At 40.3% G+C, this 19,952-nt stretch overlaps 1 protein-coding gene across 6 annotated transcripts; it reads right to left on the bottom strand.

Moving 5' to 3' along the window:
* Positions 1-1,597: 1,597 nt before the first annotated feature.
* aqp9b (aquaporin 9b) lies at positions 1,598-18,840 on the bottom strand. 6 transcript variants are annotated; one of them, XM_015343259.2, is made up of 8 exons: positions 15,301-15,654; positions 13,564-13,690; positions 8,672-8,809; positions 7,621-7,739; positions 5,835-6,052; positions 3,718-3,861; positions 3,211-3,304; positions 1,598-2,106 (listed from the first exon to the last, which is right to left on the bottom strand). In XM_015343259.2, exons 1-8 carry the CDS (start codon positions 15,400-15,402, stop codon positions 2,104-2,106), a joined length of 945 nt encoding a protein of 314 aa, XP_015198745.1. In that variant the 5' UTR covers positions 15,403-15,654; the 3' UTR covers positions 1,598-2,103. The 6 variants fall into 6 exon arrangements, with proteins under 6 accessions (XP_015198745.1, XP_015198744.1, XP_015198747.1 ...); XM_015343258.2 differs by lacking the exon at positions 15,301-15,654 and adding an exon at positions 18,714-18,840 and having other exon boundaries at positions 1,598-3,304; XM_015343261.2 differs by lacking the exon at positions 15,301-15,654 and adding an exon at positions 15,661-15,738 and having other exon boundaries at positions 1,598-3,304.
* Between the last annotated feature and the right edge of the window lie 1,112 nt (positions 18,841-19,952).

Here is a 19,952-nt window from a genome sequence, read left to right as displayed (position 1 = left end):
GGTTGTGCCCTAAGGCATTTTTTGACGTCTTCATATAGAAGAGCTCATGACAGATAAAAACATTGCAAACAGAAGGTGGTATTTCAGCAGAATCTATCCCTGGAACACTGTCAGGTTGTGTGAAATGTGTGGTGTGCAAGCAGCATTTTTATTAGTGATAAATGTTTCCGTAGATTTTTATCCACCCATCCCTTTAATAACTGCTTCATCTGATTCAGGGTGGCAGGGGAGCTGGAGCTTATCCCTGCAAGCAATGGGTGCAAAGCAGGGCACACACACCCACACCAGGGCCGGTTTTACCCAGAAACCAATTGACCTACCAGTATGTCTTTGGATGGTGAGAGCACTGGGAACTGGACCACTGGGATGAACATACAGATTCCCTACAGAGAGCATGCCAGGTCCAGAATTTAACTCAGGGTCCCAAAGATGCAAGAGAACAACGCTAACCACTGCGCCACCGTGCTGCCCTAAATATTCATTTTGAAATTGAATAAAAAGTCTTCCATAATACCTGTTTCGTAGAAAATTCATGTACAATATGTGGAACCATAATACAAATGTGAATCTTGCTTATGAATCCTTATTTAATATTTAGTCCAAGAGTCCATGGCCATCCTACACCTCTTAAAATCCGACGTTTATAAGCACTTAAAGTTAAGACAAAAATATTGGAAGGTCTCTTTGTTTGAGGATTAAAGCCCAGGGTTGAAATTCATAAGAGAAAATAAAGTGTCACAAATGTGCTGAACAGGAAAATCAGCTGATGAGTCACAGGGAAGTAACAATTGTCCTCTTAAACCTTGGCTCTGCAACTGTGCATGAATCTGCCTGTGAGTCTTCATGTACATCACTACTGGCATTGCAGTACTTTATTTATTTACCTACTCGCATAGCAACAGTCCTTGCAAAGTAGCTTCTTTAGCTGACAGTCTCTGAATGTGGTCTATTATGCACCAGATATGGAGAGCTTGAGCAGGGGAGAGGCATGAAACACTGAGAACAAAATCATGCCTCAGCTATTCTACATAACAATTAGATAGATGGACTCCCTTTCATTCATTACATGCATACATGCACATTTGGCTGAATTGATGTGTTTGCAAACGGCCAGAACCAGAACTCCTTGCCTTTACTGCATAAATACGAAAAGAACTGGGCCTATAACACAACATAGTTACATAGTATTTCAGAAATGAGCTTAGCTTAGGCTCTGGACTTGAAACTGGGCGATCGTGGGTTTCAGTCCTCTTTGGGAGAGACACCGGCTCTGGGGCAGGAGTGTGAAGCCCTGATCAGGGAGCTGGACCTTTGGGTTCAAATCTTGCTGGACCACAGCTGTTGTGTCCTTGTGTGCTCAAATTGCACCAGTAAAATGCTTAGTTGTATAAAAAGATAAAAATGTAAATAGTCGTGGATAAAAGCGTCAGACAAATGCATCATGATAAACAGCTTGGATGGGTGTTCTAAGTAAAGGTTTAACTGACTCTTTGACCAGCAAACAACCTTTTACTAAATATGTGTATAGTTGTGTACTTAATAGAATCTTTCTATACGTGTAAATAAATGGAGATATTAATGATACGCACAATGGAGGCATTATTAAACATTTTTAGTGTTTATTTATGTTTTATGGTACATTTTCATTATTTTACAAGAAGTTGACAGTTAATTTGTCAAAGCTGTGTTGAAAGTAAATCCATGGAGGAGGCAGACAGTACAGATAGCGACTGTAACAGCAAAAGAAAGTAACAAAAACAAAAACACGTTTTCACCCAAAGCTGGGTCAATTACTCAATACAACACGTTTATTAAATTCTGTAATGAAACCACAGTGAGCTGAAATAGCCATTGTGAGACCGATGTACCATTAACTGTGGCAAAACACGTTTTTATAGTTACACATCATCTGAAAAAATCTATTATAAAGTATACTGTAGATCTAATTTAAAAACTATTGTATATCATATAGATCTAATTTTAATGTAACACATACTACATATTAAGATATAGAAGAAGAAAAACCTGTCAACAGAGGTTGTAGAATCCAGTATGCTCCTACACAGAGTGGCCTAGAGGTGGCAGTCAGTGGCCTGATGTGCTTTACTGTAAAAAGAAAGAAGGTTTGGGATGCTTTCTAACAGAGTCACAAACTAAAGTGCTCCTTCCAAGCCATCCAAGCTCTTTTTTTGTATTTAGCTACACCGCGTGTAATCTAGTTTTAGTAAGTAATTATGTTAGCTCGCTAGCACATTCCTGTGAGGGACGCAGAGCCTAGCTCTGTCCTGCAGAGCTCCCCTGACTCTCCCTGCTTAACCGCTAGTATCAGCAGATGGATACGTGTATCCACATGTGGATCCAAATGTGCATGTGCCATATCCAGATGGACTGCACCATTCACCCAGCCACGGCCAAAGGAAACACGTTGTGAGGTCACCCTCTGCCTTTTGTCTGTCATACGATATGGCACCGGGAAGGACGTGTGAAATCTTTCTAAAAGCGCCGCCCTTCTGTCAGTAATGGGGTGTAGCAACTCCACAGTGAACTGCAGCAGCTCAGAAACATGTCTGGTTTCTTGGTTTTCATTGTGGGTTGCTGTGTGTGCTATAGTCTGTTTGCACTCCCCTTTAAACTACTTTGCACATATTCCACTGTGGCTTGTGTGCTTTCCAGTTCTAGAGCTTTAATTTACATTACTCTTTAAAATGTATTAACAAGGACCAAGTGGAAGACCACTGGTTTGGTCACTGGTTTTCTGGCAAACACTGGTTTTCTTTTCAAAGACCATAAAGAAAATGCTGACACTTCGCACACGTTAAGGGTGAATTTTGAGGGGCATAAAAGGTGCTCACTGCAATTTATAATAGAGAGGAGATACATGCCTATACGACATCACTCTCAAACCCACTGAATGTCATGACAGAAGGCATATTTGAGTAGGGAATGCATTAGCCATTTAGCATAAAACTGTGAAATATTTATGATGAGTGGAAGGATGCTGGGAAAGATGTTCAAGTTGTTAATTTAAAGGACATTCCACTAACTGATTTTTGCATTATGAGCCATAATTTTCTCAGAAATGAAAACATTCTTTGGCAGGATATTTGCCGGTGTAATTTTTTTAAATTACAAAGCTATAGGATGCTTCTTTCCTGGCTCATAACAAGAGGAAAATGCTGGATACTGGGAGCCACCTCTCATAAGCCCTACCTTCATATTCAGTGACCGAAAGTCAAAACTCCTGGATAATTCTTCAAACGTTTTACACTTCAAACCTCCGTCTACAGTTATTTTCCTGCATTTCCTGAAAGCAAAAGTAACATTTTTAAGGGCCAAACACTAAAATAAGAAGTTAGCTTGATGTGCAGTTCTACCAGATTAACATCCCCTGTTTTATGAAGAAAAACAGAGAAGAATATTGCCCTAGGAAGCATACTAATGGCCCTTTCTGTGTATGTTGTCTGTGTCAATGCTTTCCATTTGCAACAAAGTCTATGAGCTGTACTGAGAGTGGGATTGTTCCAGTCTTACAGTAGAGTTCCTACAACTGAGCTGCCCTTGTTCTATCACAGGGGCCTGTTCTTGACCGCAGAATCCTAGAGTGTCCTCCCAGCGCGTGTGACAAGCAGTTCTTCAGGTCTAATCTAGCAGCGTCGAAGTGAGTGGAGCAGCACCGCAGGCCCCGCTGCAGGACCTTAGCTCATTATCATTTCATACTTTTCCTTGACGCTGTTCTCTTCTTCCAGGTGCTTCTGCGGCTCGGCGTGGTGCAGCTCGATGAACAACAGGTACAACACAGCTCCTACAACCCCGCCCACCAACGGGCCAGACACTGGAATCCACCACCAGTTCCTCCCAGCGCTGCAGAGACAGAACAGGCAACATGACGGCCGGGGACACCCCTGCACACAAGGCAAACCCTTTCTCCTCTAGTAGCTTCGCTTTGTCACTTCATGCTGGATTATCTGAGAAATTCCTTTATGGTCATAATTTGTTTGCAGTACATGAAAACCATGACTGTAACTGCTTATAGAAGATAATAACAAATGCGTGCCTTAGTTTAAAAAAAAGGAATCTAAAAGTGTAAAAGGTATCAAAAGTTAACATAAAAAACAGTGTATAGAGTATTTGCCTCTTAATTTGTCTACATTTTGTCCCGATGAGTGTTTTGGTGATCAGTGAGATTATTTCTTTTCTACAGAAAGAGCTAACACCCTCTGCTATCAAAGAGCTCTTCAGCTCTAAAGGGCGATGACTTTGAAGCCAGAGCCAGTGAGTTCCCATCACTTCTCACTGAGTGATGAGAATACTGTAGGTCAGAGTGTGACTAAAACCAGCGCAACAGGAAACGTAATGTTCTCTGACTGGCTTGCTTATCGATTTTACCACAGTGTTAGCTACTGCTGTGCCCATTGAAGGACATTTGATTGACGGTTGATTCTGTTGGTTTTTGCCACAATTTGGCAAGCTTAGATGGAAGTCTGTGACAACCCTGAGTAGCAGAAGCCTTTTCCAGCACATCTGCTCTAAATCTGCTTTAAAGGTATTTCCTGCTAAGGCTATTGGGTCATAACTGATCGAGTCTGGTGGATTATGATAATTAGTCAGCTGAGCCCCCTCTGCAGATAAGTCCACATGATTCACCATTTGTGAACTGTAGGAGCTCTGTACCTCTTTGGAGTACTTTCTGATTATTGAATTCAATAGAAATGAGTCACCATCTTTTATTTTACCTGTTTCCCCTTTAATCTGCATCAAAAATGCTAGGTTAAATTATTGAACATTTATAGTTTTTGACTTTTTATACACATTAGCATACACTTATACTGTAGAAGCACATATAGTAGAAGTCAGATGTACTGTAAACACAATTATCTTCGTTGTAAAGACTTTTCTGAAGTGTGGTCTTATTTAGAGGAAAGGGCGCCCTCTGCTGGACCTTACAGTACCTTATCTACCGGTAGCAGAGAGTATTATCAGCCCCTGATATTAAACTGGTGCTTTCTTCCTCTCTTGGGCTGTAAATCCTTCATAAACAAGCAAGAACAGTTTACACAGTGTGGCCTTCTACTTTGTTGAAAATTGTGATAAAAGTAATGCAAAGGCAGCTGTTACAGGTTTAACCACACATCCTATAAGATGGCGATTAAAAATAACGGCACAGCTGGGAAGCAGAATTAGTGAAACTATCCTTTTCCTCTCAAAGGAAAAGACTACTGGCTTCTTCATTAAGGGTCATATAATGGTTATATTAAGGGCATCATTTATTCAGTGTGCAGATGATAAACCTTTATAATAAAGGTTAATTTCAGATGTCAGGATACCAGAAAGCTTGAAAACCGTCCTGTTGTGTGAAGGCGCAATGTGACCGGTCACTTCATCTTACTTGCACTCAGTTCCCTCACTACCCATTCTCTGTGTGAAAGAAAAGCCCCGGCACAACGAACAGGAATTCTGTGCAGCTGGACTGGACATTGACAGGCTGTGCATTGTAACAGGGACATGGTAAAACTCACAGAGCTGGAAAGTAATGGGGTAGGCATGTAAAGAGAACTTAAGAGACTTAACTTCCTTAACACAGACTTGTGAAACTTTATCTGACGTTTCCTTGAAGGAAGAAATCATGGAGCCATGATTTTGCTGACCTTTCAATTGCAATCCCGTAAATGTCACTGATGAACTCTGGCTTTGACTTATCTCCCTGTAACGTTGAAACTCTGGGCTCCAGTTTCGATTTTACTGTGGAGAGGGAAGGCTGGTTAGAGTTATTCTGCAGGAAGTAGCTAGGCCCCTGTCCTTGGTGTTATGCAAAGTGCTGTAGAACAATGTCCTACCTGAAGACATCTCTTCCCCATCCTGCCACTGCAGTGAACAGGCGTGGGCCGAGGTCCCGGGCAGGATTTATAGGGTACCCACAGTTCAGTCCCATGGAGACCCCAATAGCCATGATGATCAGCCCAATCACTAAAGGCTCCATTCCTTTGGGAGCCCCATTGTTCTTCCCATCCACAATGGCCAGAATACAAAGCACCAGGGCGCCCGTCCCTATGACCTGTGTCACACAAGGGACAGGAGAGGTGAGCTAGAATCATACTGCACAATTGCTGTAATAAGAGCTCAACTAATCCAGAGCTCAAGAAGATGATTTATTTTATGGAAGAAAGCATTTGGAAATAACACTTCCAAAGATATTGAACCAATAATAATCCATGTTCTAACCACTTCTTCCATTTAAGAGCTGCAGTGGAGCTGAAGCCTATCCCAGCAAACAACAGGCTGGACACCCTGGACATTTGTTACACCCTGGACAGGACATCAGTCCATCACTGGGCAGACACACAAACACTCACACCAGGGCCAACTTTCTCAGAAACCAATTAATCTACCTGTATGTTTTTGGACTAAGGGAGGAATCCTACACGCACACAGGAAGACCATACGAACTCCACACAGACAGCACTCCAGCTCCAGAATTGAACCTAGGACACTAGCACTGTGAGCAGCAACACCAAACCGCTATAACATCAAGCTGCCCGATATCGAACCAAAACCTGGGATTTAGCACTGAATAGACAAACCTAATTGGTTCATTCAGAAAGTACTTAAGTATTATGTCTCACACACTTCCTGTTTTTTTTAACCCTGATTGCATATAGCATTGTCCACATTTTCATCTTTACCATCTGAGGCAAAGGTCAGCCACAATGAAAGTGCATATTTGGGAAACCTACAAATGAATGAGGATCCCACAACAGCTGCTAATGGAGAAAAGTGCTTTTAACATTTGGAATAATCAATTTTAAGTGATTAGCTGTAGATATTTTTTGCATTAGATGTCTATCCTAAAAACCATGGCACTAATTGAATTAGTGTAGTCATGTTTGTTTTTCTACCTTAAGAACAACAGTGCTTCACTTTCTTTATTTAATAATAAAAAAGATATACATTGGCAACAACCATATAATTTTACATTCCAATATGTAATTTGAATTCCAACATAATCCTAAATTTTATGTCTAAGAAATTTTATCTTAAAATTTGAATTCAATATTGGATATTTGCTTTCAGGTAAGATTTATCATTAAAATATTCAGTAGGTACAGAGTCTTGGCCATAGGTTTATTGTTGTATTTTAAAATGTTAGGTCATTAAGGTCTCTAGTTTAATTTAAAGCCACATTGTCCAGATTTTAAATTTTAGCACCAGTAATCATGACTGAAATTTAAGATGAGCAAAGAAAAATCTATATCACTATATCAAAAATCTGGGCAGGACGCCAGTCCATGGCAGGGGACACCCAGACACAAACATGCACACATTCGTTCTGGAAGTGCCAACCTTCCCAGAAGCCAATTATCCCAGAGAAAACGTGAACATGGGGAGAACATACATCCTCCACACAGATAGCACCCCAGGTTCGGAACTGAGCCCTGGGCCACAGTGCTGTGAGGCAGCAATGCTAATCATTCGCCACCACACTGCCCCCCTCTGCCATCCATGCTGTGCAAAATCATTACGCAGTTTAGAGATAATGGTGGATAACGGATGTCACTGATGATGGAGGATGCAATGCAGAAAGGAGTGTAATATCCATTTTCTTTATCACCACCCGGCACTCACCTGATCTATGAATCCATTTAGGATTGACAAGTGTCTTCCCGGATATGATGCAAAGATATGTGCTGTAGCGTTGGGACCAGTAACAATTAGTATTCCATTGGTGTAATCCATAAAGGCATCTAGAATACAACACAGGGTTGGTACATTTCACAGTGTCACCATTGGACATTTTGCTGCACATCATTCCCTTGCTAATCAGTTTATTATACTTGTTTTATATATTATATTTAATACGTATGTGAGCAAATAATAGCCCCTTATGATAGTATCATTTAAAAAAAAATATATAAAGGGCATAATATGCAGGAAGTTTACAGACACGGCATTTGAGAAATTGAGTATTTCTTCAATCTCGGTTAATGTAAAATCAGGTACATATTACATTTTTTCTTGAATCATTGCTAGGGAGGTCCAAAACTGATATACAGTACAAATCTTCAACACTAGCAGACACCCAATCTAGTGACAGGCAGTTGGGCAGTATTCACTGGTTTTGTAATTAGGATACAGCTTCCAAGTCCAGCAACATAAATAGTGTTTGGAATGTAACCTGACATGCTTTCAAGGTTTTCTGTCCTATAAAAGGTCTGGGGACCCATTTGAGCATTCCACTGTAACAATCAATAGACTTTCCATTTATTCTGTTCACACTCAAGGCCTGTGTAACCTCACTGAACGCTGAAAAGCACGAGACACATGTCAAACAGAATTTCAGTCAAATCACTTAACCCTGGGTCTTTTCTTCATTTTTATGTGAATATACACACCAGTCCACGGGTGTGCGTTGATTAATCCAATTACATTCTTTAAAATTTATTAGATTTAATTTATTAGAATGTATGAATGTTGTGGCTCTAGGAACGAACCACTTTTGAAGTAACTTCATTTCCAAATTCCAGGGCCCTAATATTATTACTTTCTTTCCTCAAAAGCACGCGAAAATAATTTGAATGGGGAATCCTTCTTCCCTGTGACGCGGGCCTACAGACAGAAGCAGAATGATTTAGCCCTAGATGAAAATGAGGAACTTCGGGGACATTTTCATACGTACCGTAATACAGCCCGTACACGGCTGCAGCCCCGGCAAAGGCGCCGAGGAACTGTGCGAGCACGTACACCGGGAACTTCACCAGCTTCAACTTGCCCAGCACCAGCATGGCGAGGGACACCGCGGGGTTCACGTGTGCCCCTGGAAATCCAGCCAAAAAAAAAGCGCGATTTAACCAAGAGCTCATCTTAATCCGAATGAAGCATTTTCCAGATTCTGCTAGTAAGTATCTCACAATTCTAAAATTAAAATCTCCCAATAATGCCTTTTCTAGAAGCGCTGTATGGGCCCTTTTCCCAAAGGATCCATTTCGAACTTTTTTACCAACGTTGGAATTGCGTCGTTATTCAGACTAAAAAAAATGTGTCTAGACCTGCAAGGCGCTCATTGTGCGTGTTAGGGATCCAAACTGTGTTGGTGTGCGTTGAATAAGTAAAGTTAATTCCGAGCTGAAAAGTAGAATTAAAAAAAACAACGTTTTGGTTTTGGGTCTCCCCCTGGTGTGAGATCCTTCTTTACAGCCGAGGAAGACGTAACAGCCAAAACATTGTGTCTTTTCTTTCTTCCTACTTTTCAGCATTCTAGCGGTGGAATATCTTATTTAATTATATATTAAAAGGATGTTTCAAGTTACACTGTTCATCTAAATGCCTTCTTGTATTTCACCTACTTCATTAAAGATGCCTTGAGGCTTGAAAGGTTTAGGATTGCATCCACAGTGCAGTTACAAGAGCTTGGCAACACCCATCAGCTGTGATAGCACAGCCTGGGCCATGGGGAAGCAGTGTGTGAGGCTGTCCCAGTCATGCCCAAGATGGTAAGCCACAATCAAGACTCAACACCAGCTACAAACCCTGTTTCCGAAGTGCACACTCCTTAACGGTTTGGTTGTTCTGTCTTCTTCCTGTCCTCACTTACCGTTGTCACTTGGTACTGCTGGCTGTTTGAAAGTGACAGGCAGTTACTAGAGAAACAGTTTTTTTTTCCCTGAACCCTTACCTCTCTGCTTCCGTGCAGCAGAGTGGTAAATGAAATCTCACCCCATTCTGTTGGGTGGGCTTGAGCATGGTGGAAACGGTTCTCAAGACTAAAAAAATGGTTAAAGAAATCATTAGCTGGGCCACTCTGGACCTCTGTGTGATCTTGCGTCTCCTGCAGCAACGTTTCTAAAGTTGCTCCTGGGTGAGCGGTATCCACAGGGATTTCTGTGGGAGAAGCCTAGTGATGGCACATCTTATATGTTTAAAGGTTATTGGGATCCTCTGGGATGCAAATTGCTGTATAATTCCATGAATCATAAAAATTAGTTGACAGATTGATCATGTCATTGCAAAAGAGGATCAACCTCTTTTGCAATATTCTGGCACATATTCTATAAAGGCACATATTCTATAAAGTTTAATGAAAATAAAACATATTTTAAAAATCCCCGTTTACTTTTTCCTCGGCTTCAATGAAGTGAACAGTGTAACGAGCACTGCTAATTCAAACAGAATAATGGGCTGGAATTACTTCTCACTCTCAGATTGCTTGTGATGCACTTCTCCCTAGTGTTTCCAGCCTGTCTCACTAGAAGAATGCAATTTAATTTTCAGTATTTTTTAACCTAAGTAATAAGTGGGCAAGCTGATCCAAGATATTAATTCTATTTACCACTCCATCCACACATGATGTAATTTGATATCACTCTTGCTTGTATCCATGAACCAATTGCCAAAGGCAATAAAATTGAATTAAGGAGAAGAGCAACTGTTACATTCTAGCTGTAAGGATCTAAAGGCATGCCACAAAACAAGAGCTTACCAGAATGGTAAAATGGCACTGTGATATATCCAGGCAGCAAAAAGCAATATTTGTGGCTTAAGTGACTGGGTAGTTGACAAGCTACTCCAATAAATATTAAGCAGATTTAGGTAAAGATGAAACCAGTATAATTAACTCTCAGCCAGCAACAGGTGCATTGCATCCTCATACATCTCGAATAATCCATTGTTTTTACTTTTTGCCTTTTCTTTAAAAGAGACAAGGGACAGTGTGACAGACTATCTTTTTATTTTAAAGGAGAAACACCCTGTAGATCACAGTGCTTCCCACTGTGATATTCAGCAACAAAACGCTTTGTGGTACACAGATATAGCACTTCTGAGCATCTTGTGTTGTCTGTACTTTGTACTTCACCATGTTGTAAAATATCACGATGCAGGTGTTTGGCTCTGTCTTTGCTCTTCTTTTAATTCAGTTCAGGTATTTTTGCAACCAACATGTCTGTTTCCTGGTGTATTTTAACATGCTCTTTTGGCAGACACATATTCTCAGATGGAAGGCTGGATTTAGAAATGAATCTGGAATGGAACATGTATCTGGAGATGGACTGCTTTGCTCTTTTCTCTCCCATCATTTGACCAAATGCCTTCAAGTTTTCATGTGACAACAGGCCCTACGGCCACCATCACCGCGATCAATCGCGCTCACGCCATTTGTCTAGCCCCCAAGGTTATGTATGACCTCTGCTAGGCTGATACCACTGGGGCGTCATCCTACACACTGTGAACTAATCCATATCCCATTCAGAAAGAGCAGCACAACAACAACAGGCTGAAAGAGTCTGTCTGAATTGAGTCTGACATAAGCCGGCTAAATCTGCTTAAAACAATTTCAGAGCGTGGAGTGAACTAGTGCAAGGGTTCTGCACAGAATGAACACCCAGTTCCTCCAGCTCACATCTTTCCCACATCCCCACCAAAAAAAACAAACCAGCTTCTGTTGGTGGGAAGATTTCGTGTAGACTAAGAAAGGAATAGTGGAAATCCACAGGTTGCCCACACCCGATTCCAACACGGTCGCCTCATACAAGGATCCTGTGCCCCAGAAAAGCTCATTAGTCCGATATCTCAGGTGATCATCACAGATGTCATTTCACAGCCTGTACAGTAGGTTTTTCTTGGTCATGTGGGTGGAAGATAAAAGTACCCTGTGTCGCTGTCCACACTAATTGTTACTGTTGAAAGCAGATGAGAAAGGAGCTTCCTACTCAGGGAAGTGTGTAATGTGGCCTAAGAGAGATTATGCCATAATATGGCAACGCTTGACTGGCAGGGGGCAGCGTGTTTATGGCTAACAAATAATCAATACTTAAAAAAATTGCAAGGCTGCTTGTTTTGAGAGATGTATTTTCTCTTGGTGCGGCAGAAAGCGAAATGTGTAGCTGTGGTCAAAGTTATTACAAAAGACGGCATGCGGCATTTCTCTCTGGCGATGTGGAAACGGTTGTTGGTATAAAACTCGTGTTGCTAATCTACTGTGCAGAAGTGAAAAATTTTTCCCATGGAAAAGAAGAGCACTGCTGTGGCTGACCAGACCAGAAAAATCCGTTCACTGTCAACAGGATAAAAAAATCAAAGCCTCTAACATTCTGGCTATTTTTTATTAGATCTGTCCTGTATTATTTGTCCATTATGTGTAGCATGCACCCTTAAAGGGACATACTGTACGCAGACACTTCTATTTATTTTAATTGAAACCTAAACAGATTCTATTGTATAAATGGTAAGCCAAAAATCTTCATAAAAAAAAGCTCACAGAGTTGATTCGTGGACATTACGATATCTTAGCAGGTTGATAAGAAAACCATTAATTAATTCTTAATAAGTATAATTTTTCTTATTCCTATAATTTTTTCTGCAGTAATCCTAGGGAAGCAAACACATAAAATCCATTCAGGATTGCATGAAATGGGTGTTTAGCTTTGCATGTCAGTAATATCTAGCCACAGCTTTGCCAATGGGGATATGTAATGTGTAGTCAAACTGCTCACAATAACCACTATGTTGGCAGAAAGTAACTGATTAATGTTTTATCTAAAGGATTATGGCTGTACACTCAAATGCACCACCCACTGCACCTACCTCCCTGTACACACACTTCTATAGCTTGTTGTGACACTTATTGCATAGTGCATGGGTTTCCATGGTAATAACTATAGATCATGTCGATGTTTGTCTGGAATGTAGTTGCTCTGTGTGTACTGTTCCTTCAGTTTCAACACACTGAGTATTTCCATTCTGTCATTGCTGCCTGACTGACTGAAGTCACTCTGAAATACTTGAATCAGCTGATCAGCATTGAAAAACTTTTTCAGATATTTGTAAGGTACAAGGCCAGGCACTGGGCTCCTGTTACACTGCACTGGTTGGGCTTAGCAAAAGCATTCTCTGCAGGTCTCCAGCACATCACTACACTGCGTTCTTTGTCTGTGAGCAAGCAGCAGACACTGTGCCAGTCACACGTCAACTTCCAGGGTTTCAGTGGACAGGGATAAAGTCATTCCGCCTTCCTCACATTTACGTTAGGTCATGCCATGATCAGGAAGCCTTGGTATTAAATTAGCCAAAATAATATCAACAGTATTTCTAGGATCCTCCTCTTGGAACATTTTCCTGTAATGCATTGGATGGATGTGATGTGTGAAGAGATTCTGATAGATCTGTATATGATGATATGCCAGAAATGCACCCCTGATATCCACTAAAAGAAGCTCAGACTTTACCAGTGCTCCCAGTATTAATATTTAGAGCGTACTGATGGAATAATCAATCTATTAACCAGCACTCTGGCACCAGTCTTCTTTGCTGTGATCAACGACTCAGAAAGGATGTTGCAAAGGAATTCTCAGCTATTAGTACAAGAAATTAAATCTGTGCTGCAAGAGCTGCGCAGATCTCCATGTGTTTTTTTTCAGAATTTGCTGCACAGCATTACTGTGCAAGAGAGGTTTCTGTTAACATGGGCCGACGTGCTTCACGACCTACTCCGCACAGCGCTACGTATTTAGGGGTTCAGAAAGATGACTAAGACGACTCAGTCTGTCAGTGGCAGTGTGTTGGGTTTTCCGTTACCTGACACTCCTCCGGCCACGTACACCGCCATGGTCACACCCAGAGTGAATCCGATGTGGATGGTCAGCATCTCTCCCACGGCACCGCGACTCAAAACGGTCTGTGCAACTGACCCACAGCCGAAAAGCTGCGATTCAAAGAAACAAAAAGGACCGTTGTTTCCAGAGTCTAATTATGCGAAGAAGAAAAAAATACTGATTTGTATTGCGGCCGTCACATTCAATTAGATGGGCTTTTGAATCACTGTTTCATTCCCGGGCAAAGCCACAGAAAAAAGAGGGGATGGGGCGGGTAGTTATCCAGTCTTGTGGAAGAAACAAAAACAAAATAACGAGGAAACTCCGAAAATAGCCTCGTTTGATATTTTAATTGATTCGTTTACCCACAGAGAAGCAAACTGTCCTCGGGTTAATCAGGGGAAAGGAACACTGTAGTAGCAGGTGCAGAACTGCAGTTCAGAAGCAGCACAATTACTACACCTAACATTTGACAGTTAAAAGGTATATGATTAGATAGTTCTGTAAAGGGTCCAAATAGCAGTCTCATTGACAAAAGGCTAATATCATATAAGAGGTTAACTTGTACAGTATATTAGTCCAAAACAGGCCAAACATTACGCATAGATATTGGTGTCAGCAACTTTCTGTATTGGGGGCAACGGGGCTAAATATTGTTTAATCAAATACTTTTGATAATTGAACATTTTGTTTTGTTTTACACGTTTGCAATGGACTTAATCGTTGAATTGCTCTGTAACACTCACCGCAGTGCGGAACAAAACAAGACACTTTTCCAAAAGTGAGCTCAGACCGAGCCCAAGCAGAAAAGCACGGCAGCTTCCACACTGCCTACCTCAACTATAGAAGATTACAATTTTGAAATATGTCGCGTCTCTATAATCGATACATGATATCTATTAAGTGATGAGAGTTGTTTCATTTAAGTATTTAGTTGTTAAAACGAATAACGCAATGTGTTTCAAATATTATAAAACAGAAGATTGTTTCTAATACCACGTTCATGGGCTACTTCGCCAGTCGAAATAACTCTTCACCAACATCAGCACTTTGACTGGTCTTTTCCGACTACTATCCTGATGGCCACATTTCAGATTTCAGCTTTCTGAAGACACCAGGGTTTTCAGTTCGCCTCCGTCCATTGGCAGAGACGGTGAACAAGCTATTTGATGAATGTTCTTGTAAGAGACGATGAATTTCCAGTATCAAAGACATGAGTCAACCCCTCTTTTCGTGAAAATCACAGAGTTGCTTCATTACATGAATCAGTCATAACTCCTCTTGTTCACGAAAAACGTGTTTTTTTTTTCATTCTAAAAAAGAGTTACGTATATGTAAAAATATCTGTAAAATCCTGGGTTCGGTATAGGGTTTTAGGCATTCACGTGAAGGAAAAAGAGCTTTCACGGGCCGATTATCACACTTTATTGATTAAAAAAAACCCCAACAAAACTAGCAGCCCAAGCAAGAAGAAGAAAAAGAATAACGGACACACCGCGCGCCTGCATTCTCTCCTCAACCGTCCACTTTTCCCTGGGTCAGAGAGTAAACACAACTTGACTCACACCAAACAAATTAAACATTACACAAAACACTAAACACTGTGTCTCACAGTAGTACTACCCCTCATACATACTCCTTGTGGTAGCAAGGACAACAGGTGCCATTCTTAACCTGCCGATGTTAAATGAACTCGCTCGGTCACTGTGAGGGAACTTACGATGAGTACGAATGTCCCGAGGAATTCTGCCAAGGCTTCCTTGACAATGCTGTTCTTCAGGGCGAAGCGCTCCCGCAGGTTCCTCCTAGTTTTCCTCTCCATCGTCCGCTGACTGAGCTACCTTGTCTCCTCGCAGGAGAGGGGACTGACAAGCCTGGCTGTGTCGCGCGGTTCAGCTGCCCCGCTTTTAAAACCTTCGCCGAGCTTGTCTGTCTGGGGTCGCTGGCGGGTTAGTCTATTTCGATCCCCGATTCCCCCCCCAAGAGCTCGACCGTACCAAGAGCCACCGACGAGATCAATTAACTTTATAGAATCCACCCCCCACCACCACCACCCTGTTTCAAACAGTTTTATTCTCACCAGTAAGATTGCCAAACGCTTTGTTCCGCTTTCAAATGTCTTTGTTTGGTTAAAAAAAAAAACATTGGACCACCTTTAACTTGAACTCAAAAGCTGGGTAGAGGAGAAATCGATGCTCACAGTTTAATCATTACTTCACTTCAAGGCTAAAATGTGCGTTAAAGGAGCAATCTCGGTTTCTGGAATTTCAGCATTGCGCCAATCTAACTTAAAGGGTTCAGGTAAATTACATTTCTTGAGCTGCTCAGCTAGCTACGAAATTCAATAGGTGACTTAAAGATTCCAGAGAAATGTCCTAGAAGTCCATATAACCCTTTCCTAGGTTTCTATAAAGGATGAGGACATTTCTTGTAAACGCAATTTTAGTCATTTCTTTTCGTAAGGGTAATTAAATATATTTAATTTGCTGCATAACATTTAACTTCAATTTATAAGGAATCGAAGCCTCACAGCATTTGAATTTCCTGGAGCAGGAAAGAGTGATATCTAAAAGCCACAGAAGACTCCAGAGTTGGTGGCGACGGGGCTCTTGGGTCGGAAATAGCTCTTTGTAGGGGCTTAAAAGGATTTGTGGTGTTTCTTCATTTATTTTTTTCCGGAATTGTTGTTTCAGCTGTCGTGAAAAACCTCAAACTGACAGCACATCTAGAGTGAATTGCCCTGTAGCCTACTTAATAAAAATTATAGGCTAGTACTCGCAACTCCCTCTAGGCGATAGAATACCGCTTGGTCAGCTATAAGTTAAATGTTTCAGATTTCATTTGAAAGATCCCAGATTTCAGTTCATCTTTAGCCTAATTAAACCGATAATATATGTTAAACAAAACCACTTTTATATAAGACACATGTTCTTCATCGTTTTATGGTTCATCTACCTACAACAGATTTACAAAAAACAGACTGAAAGCATAAATCTTTATTGCCGTATTTTCTCATAGTATAACGTTGTGTTTTCTCTCCTCTCTTTTCAGCATGGAATAAACCTATTACTTGGTCCTTTGCAGACTACACATGCTGACACAGCTACCCACCTGACCTACTAACAAACATGTTAATATAACAAAATTGTTGCTAAAATAGAAGTCATGTATAGATACATGTTTACATATTTTTTAATTTGCATTGTTGTACAGTAAGGCATTGTCTGTCATAATTTGGAGATGGTAACGAACTTTTACACCTAGGATTTATCGGAGAAAAGAAAAGTGCATTTAGCATTAACTGCCATATCTGTCCTCACTATAATTATTTTTTTGTAATTATTAGGTGATTCACAACGTTGGGCAAGATAAAAGAAATACGCTCCAGAACTGTCTCATAGAACATATAGACAATCTCAACCGGCAACACAACGAAGAACCCCAGAAATATATTCTTTAAAACTGCTGATCACAAAAATCCGTTTGCAGACAGTTTAAACTTCACAGCGCAGACATGATACTTAAGATCTCAGCTATAGACATCTACTTGTTTGCGAATATTTCATTTTTTCTTGGTGGCCCGCATTAGATTAAATGGCCTTTTCCTTCCGAACTGGGGCTCGAAAGTGGATCCCCGACAGAAATACTGTTCAGGTGTGACACAGATGCAGGCCCGCTGCTAAGAAACATTACCTGCGCATCATCTTTAATTATTCCCAACGGACTGAAATGTAGCCACCCCTCTGTTAACATGAAAAACACATTCGAATGATTCTGAACACTTCCTTCTTTGTTAAAGACCATGACGGGCATCAGAGAGAAATCGCTAATAACGAAGGACGTCCATTTCTTCAGCTAAAGACTGCCCTCTTCCGAGGAGCTCAATCATTTACTGTAGGCTCAGGTGGTCTCGGCCTGTGCCTTTAGCAATTCCACTTCTTAGTCATCCGGAATCGAGCTAAAACACGCACCAGGGTGTCTCATGCTACCCTCTATAATAATAATAATAATAATAATAATAATAATAATAATAATAATAATAATAATAATAATAATAAATTCCTTAAACACTTATATAGCGCTGTTCTGGACCCTCCATTCAAAACGCCCTACAGCTTATGGGGACTCCCCTCCACCACCACCAATGTACAGCACCCACCACCAGTATATACTCGACCAACATCAATTTGATCTGAAATGCAGCAAATAATTGCTAATTAGTATTTTCTTTCATTTTTTGGAGTTTTTGAGCCCCGTTCCTGACTTGTATTTCTAGAGCTAAACTATTGAGTTTATTAACAATTCTTTAAAAAAAACGATATACAGTATTTGCAGGTACTTTTCCTAGCTATCTGGTTAAGGAGCCAGCATATAGAGGTTAGTTCCACACTGAAAAGTAGAAGGATGTAAGAAGACGTTTCCACTGTTTTCTGCTTTCTTCTTCCTTGGCGCTGCTCGAACTTTGTAATTGTTATTGTATTTATTACACACATCTAGGCGAGGTCGTGCAATCAAAATTTCGAAATATCGAACAGACGTTGCAGAATATTCAGTATTTCAAAATCCTGAAAATTACATTTATCGACATGTTATTATTTTATCGACTGTATTAATTTAAGCATAAATTGTAATGAATATATTAATTATTATGTCTAATTTATGTATACATTTCAGGCCAAAACCCATCGAAAAGAAAAATGAACTCATCCACGCATTCATTAACATTTTTTTTATTTACTCTATACTGGGGTTCAAATGAAAGCTTTGCGTATGTAAAGCGTTAGTTTAAATTTCCCTTTTACAGATCGGAACTTAAATTTAACAATGACTATTTTTATTTGTTGGTAAATTGTAGCAGCCAATATTCATACAGAATTTTCCACTTCACATTCACATTCAAGCTTTTTGCGTTGGTCCGGTGGAAGCACCATTAAGAATATTTGTTCTGGAATGGAGTTATTGTTTGGTGGGTCTGAATCCGATGTTTATTATTCGGGATTTGCAAGTTTTGTGTTGCTGCTGCGTTACTTTTTACCAAATATTGACCGAGGAACATGCTCACGGAAAATAAAAGTTTACATTTCCAGCAGAGGGCGCCCGGGGAATAATAATTTACAAAAAAGTTGGACTCACAACATTTCGCAATACTGTAGTGTGGCGACTGTAGAGGAAATGTTTTGACTTCATCCATCATGGTCACTCTTTCGGAATTGTCGTCTTTGATGTAAAGCAGACGCATTTTCAGAAAGACGCTCATGCTGTGAAGAAAGGTTGTGGCGATGGAGAAAAAACATTTCAGAGGGGTGTTAAAAACCGATTTACAAATTATAACATCCTCGACACTTCTACTATCTTGTCCATCACCAAAGCCTTTGATAAACTGAAAATCGATGTATGCTGGAACTTTAGTCGTGGTTTTATTTATCACACAATGAGGTAACGCGAGTATTGCGATACGAATCTGGAACTCGTCACTGTTCTGAACTCCTCTATTTTATAAACTATTAAAGTTTATATGTCGTTCTTTCATGTCAATGCATCAGCAATCTTAGTTCATCACGCATGTTCTAAATGGGCATAGGTTTCCCATCAACCTTATGTTTAGCTGTGATTATCGTGGTGCCAGTTAATTAAATTGTCATGTTTATGATCTGCAACTCTTTTATGAACTAGTACAGGCCAAAGACAGTATAGCTTGCCAGGTGAATGGTATTATGACCTGAGAAATCTAAATGGCGCTAGATTTCGATATTTTATTATATTATTACGTGTTTGATCAACAGACATCCTTTCCGAGTGCATTTAACTTCGTAGTTGCCCAGGTAAGAAGCCGAAAAGACATTTTCGTGTATCCTGAAAGTGCAAAGACACAACACTACGAACAGTTCAATACTGTTTTCACAGTTAAATCTTTATACTTACCGGATACAAGGCTGTTCCACAAGGCATCAAAACACGCTCGTATGTAAATCTTTGTAACTCCAATAAACAACTGTAATTTCACTATACTGTGTTTTTCCTGTTTATTCATCTGAATGACACCATTAAAAAAAACTATTGCTGGTAGCTCCGCATTTCGCCGGGTTTTTGGGTGGAAAATACAATTTTAAATGAGTCTCGATTTCTCGGCGGAACCTTGGAAGCTGATTTTTAACAATATATAACTCCACAAAGAATATTGCTTCAATAGACAGTTATATCGATTGCTTAATGGAAATATAACGGGGATGTTTAAGTATCTTTTTAAATAAAAAAGGAAAAAAAGGGAATAAAAAGGGAAAGTAAACTCCCAACACTTCTTAAACACTTCACATATGTATTTTTCCCGGCGAAATTGAGATTTTATAGACAAAACAAAACAATTAAGTGCGC

The sequence above is a fragment of the Lepisosteus oculatus genome, chromosome 5, assembly GCF_040954835.1.
Source record: "Lepisosteus oculatus isolate fLepOcu1 chromosome 5, fLepOcu1.hap2, whole genome shotgun sequence".
NCBI classification, from domain to species: domain Eukaryota; kingdom Metazoa; phylum Chordata; class Actinopteri; order Semionotiformes; family Lepisosteidae; genus Lepisosteus; species Lepisosteus oculatus.
This window is presented reverse-complemented; position numbering and strand designations above follow the sequence as displayed.